This window comes from Lactuca serriola, chromosome 3 (genome assembly GCF_051521515.1).
Source record: "Lactuca serriola cultivar US96UC23 chromosome 3, Lser_US96UC23_V15, whole genome shotgun sequence".
NCBI lineage: Eukaryota > Viridiplantae > Streptophyta > Magnoliopsida > Asterales > Asteraceae > Lactuca > Lactuca serriola.
The window spans coordinates 79799895-79815117 of NC_136410.1; the positions used below are offsets into that span (position 1 = coordinate 79799895).

The 15223-nt window shown below is 38.4% G+C and overlaps 1 protein-coding gene across 1 annotated transcript; it reads right to left on the reverse strand.

Moving 5' to 3' along the window:
- Window positions 1-8530: 8530 nt before the first annotated feature.
- LOC145095433 (uncharacterized) lies at window positions 8531-9262 on the reverse strand. The gene has a single exon (XM_079033314.1). It carries the CDS (start codon window positions 9260-9262, stop codon window positions 8531-8533), a length of 732 nt encoding a protein of 243 aa, XP_078889440.1.
- Window positions 9263-15223: the final 5961 nt, after the last annotated feature.

Sequence of the window (15223 nt, forward strand, 5' to 3'; positions counted from 1 at the left end):
GGTTGTATCTAACGCAAAAACGTTATCGGGTTTGCGATTTCTGTAGTTTGGAGGGGTATTTTGGTTGGGATCCATAGTTTTTGGTTGTGAAGATGTAGTGTGTAGTTTGTGTATAGAGAAAGAAAAGAATGATGTAAAAAATAAGGAGGAAAAGTGTTGTATTTATAGGTAAATAAAGTGGTTAAATTTAAAAAAAAAAAAAAAAAAAAAAAAAAAAAAAAAAAAAAAAACTAGCCATTGAACGTCTATAAAAAACGGTCAAAATGGGCTTCGATTTCATTGGTTGTGCGAGTCCGTTGTGTCGAACACGAAGCATCACGAAAACGAGCAACCACAAAACAACGGGGTAGTGTGCAGCCCGTTGTTCGTGGCCAGCTCAACCACGAACAGCCTCTTGGTACGTATACCATACGGGCCTTATAACTGTGTAGTCTTCATCTTATAAGAAAGGTATAAGATTAATTACAAGAAAATTAAATACGAAAAATGTACTGAAGCTCGAAAGCTTTCCTAAACTACTTCTTTAATAGTTCGCTGCTGAATTTGGAATAGTAAGATCGTTAATCATCACTATTAAAGATGGGTTTGTAAGTTAGATAATTCATACACGAAGGACCTAGGTGATGGCGAGTCATTTGGTCTTTTCTTTAGGATGTTAATTTAATCAAAATTATATTTAGGATATCTATCACTACAATTAAAACTATGAATAGTAGCATAGAAAAATTGTCACTAAAACCCTAAAGGAGCCCACTAAAGACCCCATTGGCAATCAACGACACAAAAAAATCACTATAAATGTTGCTACTATAGACTTTTAGTGACACTTTTTGATTGTATCATTGCAGAGCTGAGTTTTAGTGGCATTGTTTTATGTCAACACTTTTGGTTTGTGTGACACTTTTTTATGCAACTATATATTACTAAAGAATAAATTATTTTTATGTTTTTAGTGACATTTCGTTTTCTCATAAAACATTTATATTTGAAAATTAGGTCATTTTTTTATAAATTTGATACAAAATTGCAAAATGGTCCCTCTGTTATGTATTTTTTTGGGTCTTAGTCCAGACCCCAACTTTTTTAGATTCATGGTTATTTTGGCAATGTTTGTTTGTGAAAATGGTCCCCCAACTTAAATCTCGTTACTTTGTTGTTGTTGACCCCTTCATTTGCCTCCCTCGTGAGGGTATATCCGTCTTTTCACTTTTAGGGACCATTTTGCAAATGAAAAGAATTCTATATCTCCATTAAATGGTTTCCCCCATCGATGATAGCTTCCCTAATGTCACTCTTCTTCCTTTTCTTCTTCTTCTTATTGTTCTACTTCTTCTTCAATACATACATAAGCAATGGTAGTTTGTTTTTTCATAATGCTTGCAGTGGTGAAAACATCATGGACACCATTGAATCCTCGAAGGAGACTTTATGCTTTCCCTATGAATGATTCTATTTGCAGGTTTATCGGGTGGCTTGACTCGTTTGTGTGTGCTATGGCTAAACCCATTATTCGGGGCATGCTAAAATATATCAATACGCTGGAGGAAGAGTGCAATGGTTTGTTAAGAAGTATCAATATGGTAGAGGAATGATGCAATATATTGATAAGCACGAACAACATATTGGTGGTAAATTACAATGCGTTGAAGGATGAAGGTTTCAAGATGAAAATGTATCTATTTACAAGTTGGTTCATGTTTGTGATTATTATATTTTGTATTTGGCCTGTTTAGGTGTTAGGGTTAGACAAATACGGGGTTGTCGATCAAGGGATCAAGGGTATTAGTAGAAAAACAGGGAGATTTTGTTGTAATTTGATTTAATCATGTTTGTAATAAATTATGTTGTTAATGAAAGTATGGTATTAAAGTTTGAAAATATGATAGAACGTTCAAGCATTAACACATCAGTAAGTATGGTATCAAAGTGTAACCAAAATGTACCAAAATAACCACACCAATAGCACCATAAAATGTAACATCCATTTCCAGTTAATGTTTTTCCAAAGTTAATTATTTTTAATTATTAATTATGAAGGTTTTTGGTGGGCCACGACAAGGTGCCTAAGGCCCCACGATGTGGCAATCGTCCGATTAAGAACACGGAGCTACGTACTGCCACGATGTTGCAACCTATTTCCCATGGCGTGCGACCATTTCTGTGCAAACCCTATACCTTTGGGTTTATTCCTTTTTTAAGGGCACTAACTCTTAGGGTTGCCTCATTTGGCAACCTTCGTCCTCTGAAATGGATCCCTACCCCCAAACATTAGTGTATTTGTGTGTGAGAAGCCATCTTTGTGAGGATTGAAGGAAGAAGAAGCTCATCTTGTAGTTTGTTATCTTTGTTCCAACTTAGATCCAACATCTTCATCATAGTTAAGACCTTGTGGAGGTATAAAGTCTCAACCTTGCTAAGTGTTTATCAAGATCTTGTTATAGCTCTTTTATGAGCTTTTTAGTTCCAATATTCTTGTTCTTGGTTTGAAAAGTGGTCTTTAGGTGCTTATTTGGGTTTCTAGACAATGGTACTGGTTTGAAAAATGGTCTTGGATGAATCATTTTGGTGTTTATGCCTTTGGTGCAAACATTAAGAATTTTGGAATATAGATCTTGGCTTATTAGGGTGTCTTAAGAGATAAAGTTGGAAACTTTATCCATCAAGACCTTGTGATGATTCATATATGAGCTTTGGAGCTCTTGGGATTAGGAGTTAAGAGATTGATCCATTAAGTGAAGGGTTTTGAGCATTCTAACACTCCTAAGGTGTACATGCAACCCTAAATACTGTGGATCTATGTTTTCTCTATTATACATGCAAACTTGAACTTTCCAAGGTATTACCCTAACTAGCATACAAAACTTGATACTTGGGTAATAAAACAAGTTAGATAACATACCTTTTTTGTATCTTGTTGGAAACCTTGAACCTTTAGCCTTTAAGAGCTTAGCACCAATAGTATGAATGCCTCAAATGAAATCACAACACACCTAGAACAAAGGATAACTTGAGAAGAGATTCCTTGCACACACAAATCGGCTAGCCCTCTATTATTCCACTTAAGTGCCGATTTCATGAGCTAGAGGGATTCTCATATAGTGTGGCAAACTAGGGTTACACCATGTAAACCCTAATGACTTTCCATATCCCTCATGCTCCATGGGTTGAAACCTTGATGGAGTATCCATGGGTTACCACATGGGTTTAGCCCAACATGAAGAACTCTAGATCATAAGCCCACTTTATAAGAATGAATGATTTACCAAATCAACCCCTTATATTTATTTAGTCTTTATTTTATCACAAAATTATTTCCAAATTAATTCATGATCAATACTAATTAAACAATATGATTTCATATTAATATATTAGAACTTATAATATATTAATAAACCATAAAAAAACTTCTTCTCAAAGGTCCATCCTATCAAATTGTCCTGATGATATGGAACCCAAATGGACCATGCTACTCTTGGTTCAAGTACATACCAATAATAGTTATGGACTTAGAAAATAATCCAACAGTCTCCCACTTGGATAAGTCTAATAACTATCATTGTCAGCATGAATCCAACCCGACTAGCAATCATAGCTCTTAAAAGTTGTTGTCGAACTCTGACCTAGTCAATGATGTGTCATTTAGATAATGGATCATATATTCCTCCATTCTATATATCATATGGACTGATACATGGATCATTCTCTCTGTCCATCTGTTTTTTCCTGATTTCCGATTTATGACGATGTGACACCCAATTTTTTTTTTTTTTTGCAAAAATTTTAAACTTTTAAAACCCATCTTAAATTAAATTAAAACAACTGAAATAGTCATAACATAATCCATCAACTTAATAATCATATAAAATAAGTGCGGAAGTAATAATAATAATAAGGTCCCAACAAAATAACTAGTAGCGATGTCCCGATGCTCCATGTCAAGCCTTAGCCTCTTTAATCTTAGCACCTGAAAAGTTATAAGGGAAAAACGTAAGCACGAAGCTTAGTGAATTCAAACACAGACATTGTACTAACATTCATATTTACTAGCCCTAATCCATTTTCCAATTATAATGATAAAGACAAAGAACGAATCAATGTCTATATTACGAGAAGGACTTGTAGGTTTGAACCGCACCGGGAAGATCCCGTATCATTTGGCCCTAATCACCGCACCTCACGAAGAGTATTACGTTGGTGATCTTACCTACCCACCGCACCGGTAAATCCGTATCCTTTGGTGGTGTCCCCATATCCATAATTAGTTACATACAGTGCACATGTACGAATTAAAACAACACTTATATAGTATAAATTCAAATAATCACACACGAGCTAACTAGCAAACACAATCATCAATACAAAGGTGTGAGAGAACTCACCTTGAGTGAGTATTAAGGATGGCTAACAATCAAATAATGCTACCAAGCTTGAGCAAACTTCAAAACCTCGCCTAAGAAGGACTAAAGGTTAGAAACGAGAAGTAATGAAGCTACGAGTTGAGAAAAGAGTAATCACAGCAAGGTCTCTAAAACAGACCTGCTGTTCAAAATGGATTTACTCCAAAATCTAAAACAGAAACATAGCTTTAACTAAATTTTATAGGAAACTATGATTGCTCAGGATTCCATAACTATAAAGAACTCATTCTAACTCCAAAAGATGAATTAAATATGAATTTTACAAATTGGTGTATCACTTCTGTCTCCAACAATACAGTCAAGTGATGTTGGCCAATTCTACCCAACTTGTGAGTAGAATTCGTCCAAAAGAAAATTAAGAGAAGTAAAGGACATAAAATTGAAAGTCTCAGAGTTGGAATTGAATGAAAAGCATCTCTCAAACTCCAGATATAAAATTCACATTGTGGATCCATTCTAACCAATTTATAATTGGAAATAACACCCCATATTCTCCAGATCTTAAATTCATAATATAAGGAACATATAGAAACTTGGAATCACTCTGGATCCTTTTCCAAGCCTTAGAAATGATGAAAACAAAATGACATATCAGAACAGACCCGGATTAGACCTAACAGCAAAGATGCCATTCTTTCACATAGATAAAGCCCTTATCAGTGAGGTTGGCCTTCTTAAGAAAGTTAGCCAACTCAATTTGTGAACTTTTGGAACTGGTTTCGGGTCCGTTTGAGTTCTAGAGATCCAGATATGAGTTTTACAAAATGACTACAGATCTGATGGAAAACAGAATCGTAGCCACCCGTGATTCCTTTTTGGCTTATCCATCCTTCTCCTTTTGAAACACATTTTAAGATGTGTTCATCATCCCAATTCAGTCCCCATGATAATGGTGGTACTAAAAAGGGTTAGGGATCATTAGGATTTCATTTAGCCTCAAGGATGTAATAATAATCAACATGAAAATAAACATAAGCACATAAAATCATCATTCTCCCTTTTAGGGTTTCCATGATCTTTTGCCACATGTAATCCCCTAGATCCATCATCCACCATATATGGGGTGAAGATAGGATCTTGAGATGATGTATAACATACAATTACAAATAAAATAAGAAGGAGAAGAGGTGAAGATGAAATCATAAAACTAGAACAAGGTTATGAATCAAGTTGTAAGAAAGGATAAGGAGGTTCATACCAATACGAATCAAGGCTGGAAATGAACAAGAATTAAGCTCCAAACAGCCCCTTGGCTGCTCTTGATCCCAAAGAGAGAGAGAGGGACGATTTTTGAGAGAGAGGGAGGGTTTAGAGTGTTTTCCTTGTGTGTGTTCCAAATGATTCAATTTACACATTAAGTACTATTAACTAGATGGACTTTGCAAATAGGCCCATAGCCCATGGACTTCAATAAAAGGAGTTTACAAGATGATCAAAAGAGTCCAATAACATAAGAAATCAGACATTGGTTAAATAAATTAACCCAAGGTTACAAGGATAATTAAATTAAAATAACCAAACGTACCGAGAAAACACGGGGCGTTACAACTCTCCCCCACTAAGAACGGACTTCGTCCTCGAAGTCAACACCTAGAAACAGATCCGGATAATGAGCCCGCATCTTGCATTCCGGTTCCCAAGTCCATTCCGAACCCTTCCTATGTTGCCACTGCACCTTAACCAGGTTTATAGTCTTGTTGCGGAGAGCTTTCGTCTTTCGTTCTAAAATAGCGATTGGTTTCTCAACATAATTGAGACGCTCGTCAATTTGTATGTCCTCCAGTGGTATCACAACGGTCTCATCAACAACGCATTTTCGTAACTGAGACACGTGGAATGTATTATGAATTAGACTAAGCTCGTCAGGAAGCTCTAAACGGTAAGCCACCTTCCCCACACGAGCTATGACCTTGTAGGGTCCAATGAATCGGGGTCCGAGCTTTCCCCGCTTCCGAAATCGAATCACACCTTTCCAGGGGGAAACTTTAAGCAACACATAATCTCCCACCTGGAACTCAATATTGGAGCGTCTTTTGTCGGCATAACTTTTCTGACGACTGCTCGCTGTGACCAAATGATCCCGAATCACTTGGATTTTCTTCGTAGTCTGCAGCACGATATCGGTACTCCCAAGCACCCTCTGCCCAGCCTCGCCCCAACAAACGGGCGTCCTGCACTTCCTCCCGTACAAGGCTTTATACGGAGGCATTTTAATGCTCGAGTGATAGCTGTTGTTATAAGAAAACTCAGCTAGATGTAGATGGTCATCCCAACTACCCCCAAAATCAATCGCACATGCCCTAAGCATGTCCTCCAAGGTCTGAATCATCCGCTCACTCTGCCCGTCTATCTGCGGATGGAAGGCGGTAGTAAAATGTAATCGTGTGCCCAATTCCTCTTGAAACTTCCTCCAGAACCGAGAGGTAAATCGGGTGTCTCGATCGGAGACGATAGAAACGGGCACCCCATGTAATGAGACAATCTCCCGAACAAAGATCTCGGCTAATTTCTCCGCCGATGAGCTCTCCTTTATAGCCAGAAAGTGAGCACTCTTAGTCAAACGATCAACAATCACCCATATCGTATCTGATCCTCGGGCAGTTCTAGGAAGTTTTGTAATGAAGTCCATGGTTAGATGCTCCTATTTCCATTCAGGAATCTCCAATGGTTGCAACTTCCCATGCGGTTTCTGGTGTTCCGCCTTGACCTTCCGACAGGTCATACATTCTTCAACAAATCGAGCCACATCATTCTTCATTCCATGCCACCAGTAAGCCTCATGAAGGTCCCGATACATTTTAGTAGCACCAGGATGGATAGAAAATTTTGACTTATGAGACTCATCCATTAGGGTTTTCCGATTTCCCCCGGTATATGGAACCCAAACCCTACCGTAGCGAGTAAGCAAACCCCGCCCGTCTCGTTCCATCTTAGGCAACTCTTTCCCAATCTTCTCACGCCTGATGTTTTCCTCCAGTATTGCCGTATTTTGGGCGTCCCGGATTAGATCTAACAAAGACGACACCATCGTGATCCAGAGACACTTAGCTCGAATCGGTTCGGCAGATTGTTTACGACTAAGAGCATCAGCTACCACATTAGCTTTACCGGGGTGGTAGTGAATTTCACAATCATAATCTTTTACCACATCCAACCATCGGATCTGCCTCATATTCAAATCCCGCTGCTCGAACAAATATTTTAGACTCTTATGGTCAGTGTATATGATAAACTTCACTCCATAGAGATAGTGTCTCCAAATCTTAAGAGCGAAAACAACAGCCCCAAGCTCCAAATCATGAGTGGGGTAGTTTCGTTCGTGGGGTTTCAGCTGTCGGGAGGCATAGGCTATCACCCTATCTCGTTGCATTAACACGGCACCAAGACCTTGAAGCGATGCATCACAGTAAACCACCATATCCTCAACCCCATCAGGTAAGGCCAAAATCGAAGCATCACACAATCGTTTCCTTAGCTCATCAAACGCCAGCTGCTGCTCCGGGCCCCAAACGAAATTCATTGATTTCTTGGTCAATCGGGTGAGTGGTAAGGCGATTTTAGAGAAATTTTCAATGAACCTCCGGTAATAACCGGCTAAACCCAAGAAACTGCGAATTTCAAAAGGTGTTTTTGGAATCTTCCATTGTTTAACCGCATTAACCTTGGCTTGATCGACCTTAATACCGTTTTCTCAATGTCAGAGGGTGAGTACGGAATGCTGTTTTCTCAATGTCTTCTTCACGAACCCGCATCTGATGGTAACCGTAACGTAAATCAATCTTGGAAAACCAAGATGCTCCCTGAAGCTGATCGAAAAGATCGTCAATACGTGGCAATGGGTACCTATTCTTTATCGTGCGCTTTTTTAGCTCCCTATAATCAATACACATTCGCTGGGATCCATCTTTCTTCTTCACAAAGAGAATAGGAGCACCACAAGGCGAGCAGCTTGGCCGTATAAACCCTTTATCACTTAGTTCTTGAAGTTGATCTTGGAGCTCTTTCATTTCAGGTGGTGCCAAGCGGTAAGGAGATTTCACTACCGGAGTCGCACCTGACACCAAATCAATGCGAAACTCCACTTGCCGAACAGGTGGCAAGCCAGGGAGTTCCTACGGAAAGACATCGTTGAAGTCGGAAACGATAGGAACGTCGTCTAGTGCTATAGCAGAAGAGCAAGAAGCCATAGCCAGGCGGGGAATGTCCCCCTGAATAATAAGTTCTCCACCTCTAGGGTTTCGAACACGAACTTGCTTCTTACGACAGTGGATTTCCGCATCAAACGCATCAAGCCAATCCATGCCTACGATAACGCAGAGCTCTCGCATCGCAATAGGGATAAGATCAATAGGGAATTCAACTCCAAAAAACTCGAGAGTGCAACCCCGATAGACATCCGTGACATAAATAGTGCGGTTGTCGACAACATCGACAACCATTGGGTGAGCCAATTTTCCGATACTACGCCCCAAACGATTAATAAACGTGTGAGATACAAAAGAATGGGTAGCACCGCTATCAAACATAACAACATCGGGCTTGGAATCTAGCAAATAAGTGTCTGCCACTGTCGTTGTAATCACCGGCTCCTCCACAGTCATCTGGTGAGCACGACCTCGTGTCACCATAATGGTTCCCTTAGAGGATGATGCAATTGCAGGATTTGTACCCCTGTCTCCTTTACCAGTCTTCAACTTCGGGCATTCAGGCTTCTTGTGTCCCGTCTCGTTGCAGTGATAGCAGACGGGAATTGTAGAAGTAATATGAGGTACTGCACTCGCAGGGGGATCCCTACAATTCTTCCAATGATGCCCTAGCTTTTTGTAGTTGTAGCATATCAACATATTTTTCTCGCCCATAAGACGTCCTATACTCATACCTTGACTTACTACCCTGCTTTTGCGTTTTCTGGGCATCTCTGGATGTCTTGGAAGAGGTGTCATTGGCCTTCCTCTTGGACTGGGTCTGTAACTCGACTTCCCTCCTCCTCGCTACATTCATGATCGCAGATAAATTCGAGAACTTCTGCATGCTAACAAATTCCCGAATCTTGATACGTAGGATGGCCGTGTACCGGCTGACTAACCAGGCCTCGTTCCCAGCAAACGAGGGGCAAAAAGATAGCATCTCCAAGAACTTGGCGTTCAGGTCACTAACGGATTCGGTAGTCTGCTGTAAGGCCATGAACTCTTGCTGCATCCGCTGCTGCTCCACCTTAGGCACATATTGTGCCTCGAACCTCTCCACAAATTGGGCCCAAGACATGGCCCTCACTTCGTCTTCGTTCAATAGATGGTGTTCCACTATGTCTTTCCCCTTTTTCACAGCTGATTCATGGCGATCACTGCTTTGTACTAGTCCGGACACCCAACACTTATGAAGGCGCCCTCAATATCTGACACCCAGGGCTTAGTAGCAACTGGGTCGGATTCACCATTCCAAAGAGGAGAGCTACACTTGTTGAACTTCTCGAAGTAGTATGCCGAATCCTGAACAGGCAGAGACAGTAACGCTTCCCCGGGAATAGCCGCGAGACGCTCATCCAGAAGAGCACCGAATTGGTTGATTATGTCGTTGGTCACACCCGGGATTAGTTCGTTGAAACCGTTATTGAATTCCTCAGCGACAATATCCCTAACTTGCTCCATTTGGAGCTGATTAAGTCGAGCAGGCGGAGCCATTGGTATCCACAGAAGAAGGAAAATCTTAGAAACAATTCAGCCTAGATATTTCTAGGAAGACAAAACACTCAGCTTGCCGAAAATTTTTCAACCTTGCCCCGACTCGAAACCGGCACCGATGTTTCAAATAGTAGGGGCCCTTCTACTACCTTCCACACAAGTTCCAATTTCGCATTCGCGTCTAGTTTCAAAATTTCCAGTTCGCTCTAGTCGTTAATTTTACAACTCTCTCACATGTTAACACTAACTAAGTGTGTAATCTAATATTTTAAGGCTAGTAGAATCCAATTCATAGTCAACAATTTAACATAAACATTTAACATAAGAAATAAGGCTTACTTGGCTGGCCGACTGGCACACCGCGACATCTTTCACTACTAGTCTTCAGAAAATTTGAAAAATCTTTTAAAAAAGAGAATAAACTATTATAGAGCCTCAAATTTGAGTCTAGAACATCCACAAGAATGCCTAGTTCCCTCAAACTGTGGCTCTGATACCAACTTGTGACACCCAATTTTTTTTTTTTTTTTGCAAAAATTTTAAACTTTTAAAACCCATCTTAAATTAAATTAAAACAACTGAAATAGTCATAACATAATCCATCAACTTAATAATCATATAAAATAAGTGCGGAAGTAATAATAATAATAAGGTCCCAACAAAATAACTAGTAGCGATGTCCCGATGCTCCATGTCAAGCCTTAGCCTCTTTAATCTTAGCACCTGAAAAGTTATAAGGGAAAAACGTAAGCACGAAGCTTAGTGAATTCAAACACAGACATTGTACTAACATTCATATTTACTAGCCCTAATCCATTTTCCAATTATAATGATAAAGACAAAGAACGAATCAATGTCTATATTACGAGAAGGACTTGTAGGTTTGAACCGCACCGAGAAGATCCCGTATCATTTGGCCCTAATCACCGCACCTCACGAAGAGTATTACGTTGGTGATCTTACCTACCCACCGCACCGGTAAATCCGTATCCTTTGGTGGTGTCCCCATATCCATAATTAGTTACATACAGTGCACATGTACGAATTAAAACAACACTTATATAGTATAAATTCAAATAATCACACACGAGCTAACTAGCAAACACAATCATCAATACAAAGGTGTGAGAGAACTCACCTTGAGTGAGTATTAAGGATGGCTAACAATCAAATAATGCTACCAAGCTTGAGCAAACTTCAAAACCTCGCCTAAGAAGGACTAAAGGTTAGAAACGAGAAGTAATGAAGCTACGAGTTGAGAAAAGAGTAATCACAGCAAGGTCTCTAAAACAGACCTGCTGTTCAAAATGGATTTACTCCAAAATCTAAAACAGAAACATAGCTTTAACTAAATTTTATAGGAAACTATGATTGCTCAGGATTCCATAACTATAAAGAACTCATTCTAACTCCAAAAGATGAATTAAATATGAATTTTACAAATTGGTGTATCACTTCTGTCTCCAACAATACAGTCAAGTGATGTTGGCCAATTCTACCCAACTTGTGAGTAGAATTCGTCCAAAAGAAAATTAAGAGAAGTAAAGGACATAAAATTGAAAGTCTCAGAGTTGGAATTGAATGAAAAGCATCTCTCAAACTCCAGATATAAAATTCACATTGTGGATCCATTCTAACCAATTTATAATTGGAAATAACACCCCATATTCTCCAGATCTTAAATTCATAATATAAGGAACATATAGAAACTTGGAATCACTCTGGATCCTTTTCCAAGCCTTAGAAATGATGAAAACAAAATGACATATCAGAACAGACCCGGATTAGACCTAACAGCAAAGATGCCATTCTTTCACATAGATAAAGCCCTTATCAGTGAGGTTGGCCTTCTTAAGAAAGTTAGCCAACTCAATTTGTGAACTTTTGGAACTGGTTTCGGGTCCGTTTGAGTTCTAGAGATCCAGATATGAGTTTTACAAAATGACTACAGATCTGATGGAAAACAGAATCGTAGCCACCCGTGATTCCTTTTTGGCTTATCCATCCTTCTCCTTTTGAAACACATTTTAAGATGTGTTCATCATCCCAATTCAGTCCCCATGATAATGGTGGTACTAAAAAGGGTTAGGGATCATTAGGATTTCATTTAGCCTCAAGGATGTAATAATAATCAACATGAAAATAAACATAAGCACATAAAATCATCATTCTCCCTTTTAGGGTTTCCATGATCTTTTGCCACATGTAATCCCCTAGATCCATCATCCACCATATATGGGGTGAAGATAGGATCTTGAGATGATGTATAACATACAATTACAAATAAAATAAGAAGGAGAAGAGGTGAAGATGAAATCATAAAACTAGAACAAGGTTATGAATCAAGTTGTAAGAAAGGATAAGGAGGTTCATACCAATACGAATCAAGGCTGGAAATGAACAAGAATTAAGCTCCAAACAGCCCCTTGGCTGCTCTTGATCCCAAAGAGAGAGAGAGGGACGATTTTTGAGAGAGAGGGAGGGTTTAGAGTGTTTTCCTTGTGTGTGTTCCAAATGATTCAATTTACACATTAAGTACTATTAACTAGATGGACTTTGCAAATAGGCCCATAGCCCATGGACTTCAATAAAAGGAGTTTACAAGATGATCAAAAGAGTCCAATAACATAAGAAATCAGACATTGGTTAAATAAATTAACCCAAGGTTACAAGGATAATTAAATTAAAATAACCAAACGTACCGAGAAAACACGGGGCGTTACAGACGACCGACTAATTGAACAAATCAAATCAGTCCAGGCCTGATGTCATCACTAAATCATCGAGGGATCATCGAGGGCCCCTTATATTTATTTAGTCTTTATTTTATCACAAAATTATTTCCAAATTAATTCATGATCAATACTAATTAAACAATATGATTTCATATTAATATATTAGAACTTATAATATATTAATAAACCATAAAAAACTTCTTCTCAAAGGTCCATCCTATCAAATTGTCCTGATGATATCGAACCCAAATGGACCATGCTACTCTTGGGTCAAGTACATACCAATAATAGTTATGGACTTAGAAAATAATCCAACAGTCTCCTACTTGGATAAGTCTAATAACTATCATTGTCAGCCTGAATCCAACCCGACTAGCAATCGTAGCTCTTAAAAGTTGTTGTCGAACTCTGACCTAGTCAATGATGTGTCATTTAGATAAGGGATCATATATTCCTCCATTCTATATATCATATGGACTGATACATGGATCATTCTCTCTGTCCATCTGTTTTTTCCCGATTTCCGATTTATGACGACCGACTAATTGAACAAATCAAATCAGTCCAGGCCTGATGTCATCACTAAATCATCGAGGGGCCCACATATATCGCTTTTATCCACATGGGGTAAAAGGAACGGATAACCTTCGACCCAAATGGTCGCTTGTACTCACTCATCCAATTACACACAACGATATGTTTTACAACAACCAAGTTACTAGTGAGTTTACATATGTCAATGTGAAACCGACTCGCAACTACAACTCACACGTCTCCGTTTGAAGAATATATGATATTATCATTTCATGATCACTCGTGATAAAATCCATTAAGTGACTCAAATGAGTGTGGATTGAATCCAATACTTGAATCTTATTCCAACAGCACTCATGAACACTATAGCAAACTTGTGCTATGACCAAAACACACTTCTATATGTTGGAATAGTGTCTAAGGCTGTAACTATATCCGGTTGTGCATGGTCCTTTTGGGTTGCCTTCACCATAGCAACTTGATAGGATGATTTAATAAGAGAGAGTAAATATTATTAATATATTATGGGAATAATATAATAATATATTTGTTATTTGATTAATATAAGTCATAGAATTAATTAGAATTAATTTGGTGACTTAAAGAGATTAATTAAATAAAGGGGTATAAACTGTCAATTGTTTGATAGTTAAACTTTAGACTGTAAATCCATTAGGATATGCCTTGGACGAATTCTAAGAGCTTTTGGATAGCTAAAATCGTCCATATGCTTATCTATGGAATGGATTTGGATAGCCTTAAGAGAAGATTATCCAATTAGGGTTTAGGTTGTAACCCTTAAGGAGTCTACAAGTATAAATAGACCCTATGGCTGATGGAATTCGACACTTGACCTAAAGTAAGGAACCTCTGGTCGAAATTCCTCCCCTCTCCTCTCTCCCAAATCATCCTCCTTGCTTTGGTGTTTGTAAGCCATTAGAGGAGTGACATTTGTGACTCTAGAAGCTCCAAGACCTCAAGATCAACAAGGAACTCAAAGGTATGATTCTAGATCTGTTTCAATGTTGTTATTTAACCTAATTAGTAATTAGAAGTCTTGGATTCAAAGCATGTTTATTAGAAAGCCTAGATCCAAGCATTAGGGTTTTGCATGCGCACATAGGAAAGTTCTTATGGCTAAGACCCAACAGTGGTATCAGAGCCTAGCTTGGTTTTCTGTAAATTGCTGCTTGATTAACTGAAACAAACCTGCAAAATTTGATTTTTGGTTCCTGAGTCATGGACTCGGCGAGTCTCAAAGTGGACTCGGCGAGTAGGCCTGACTCGGCGAGTCCCTTTGTGCACTCGGCGAGTCCAGGCGTCAGGAATGGCCAGATTCGGGATTTCTTTGTGTTTATCTTATCTTAACTTACCATAAACTAATTAGATCAATATTAATTCGTTTTTCTGATAAATATAGCTGTTATCTTGATCTAGTTAAAGGTAATTATCAACTAATTAAATATTTAATTTCCTTATATGATAATTAATTAATTATTTTGATTATTTTGGTAATTATCTTAAAAGAAATCTTGAATAAATCAAATATAGATAATTAGGATATTAATTGTTAATTGGAATTATTTGTTATTTGATCCTCCATGTTTTAAATGTTTAAAACCTACCCTCATGTTTTGAAATTTACTTTTGTGATTAAAAGTTTTAATTTAGACAACTTAAATTTCAAGCCCTAGATTTTAAAAGTTTTAAAATACAACCCTATACTAATATGATATTACTAGAATAATGTATATATGTATAACTAAATGCTAGTCTTACCGTTAGTAGGCCTCATTCACGAAGCCGATCTATAAGGTGGGTATAAGGTTGCGGCCTATAAAATGGCGCTTAATGG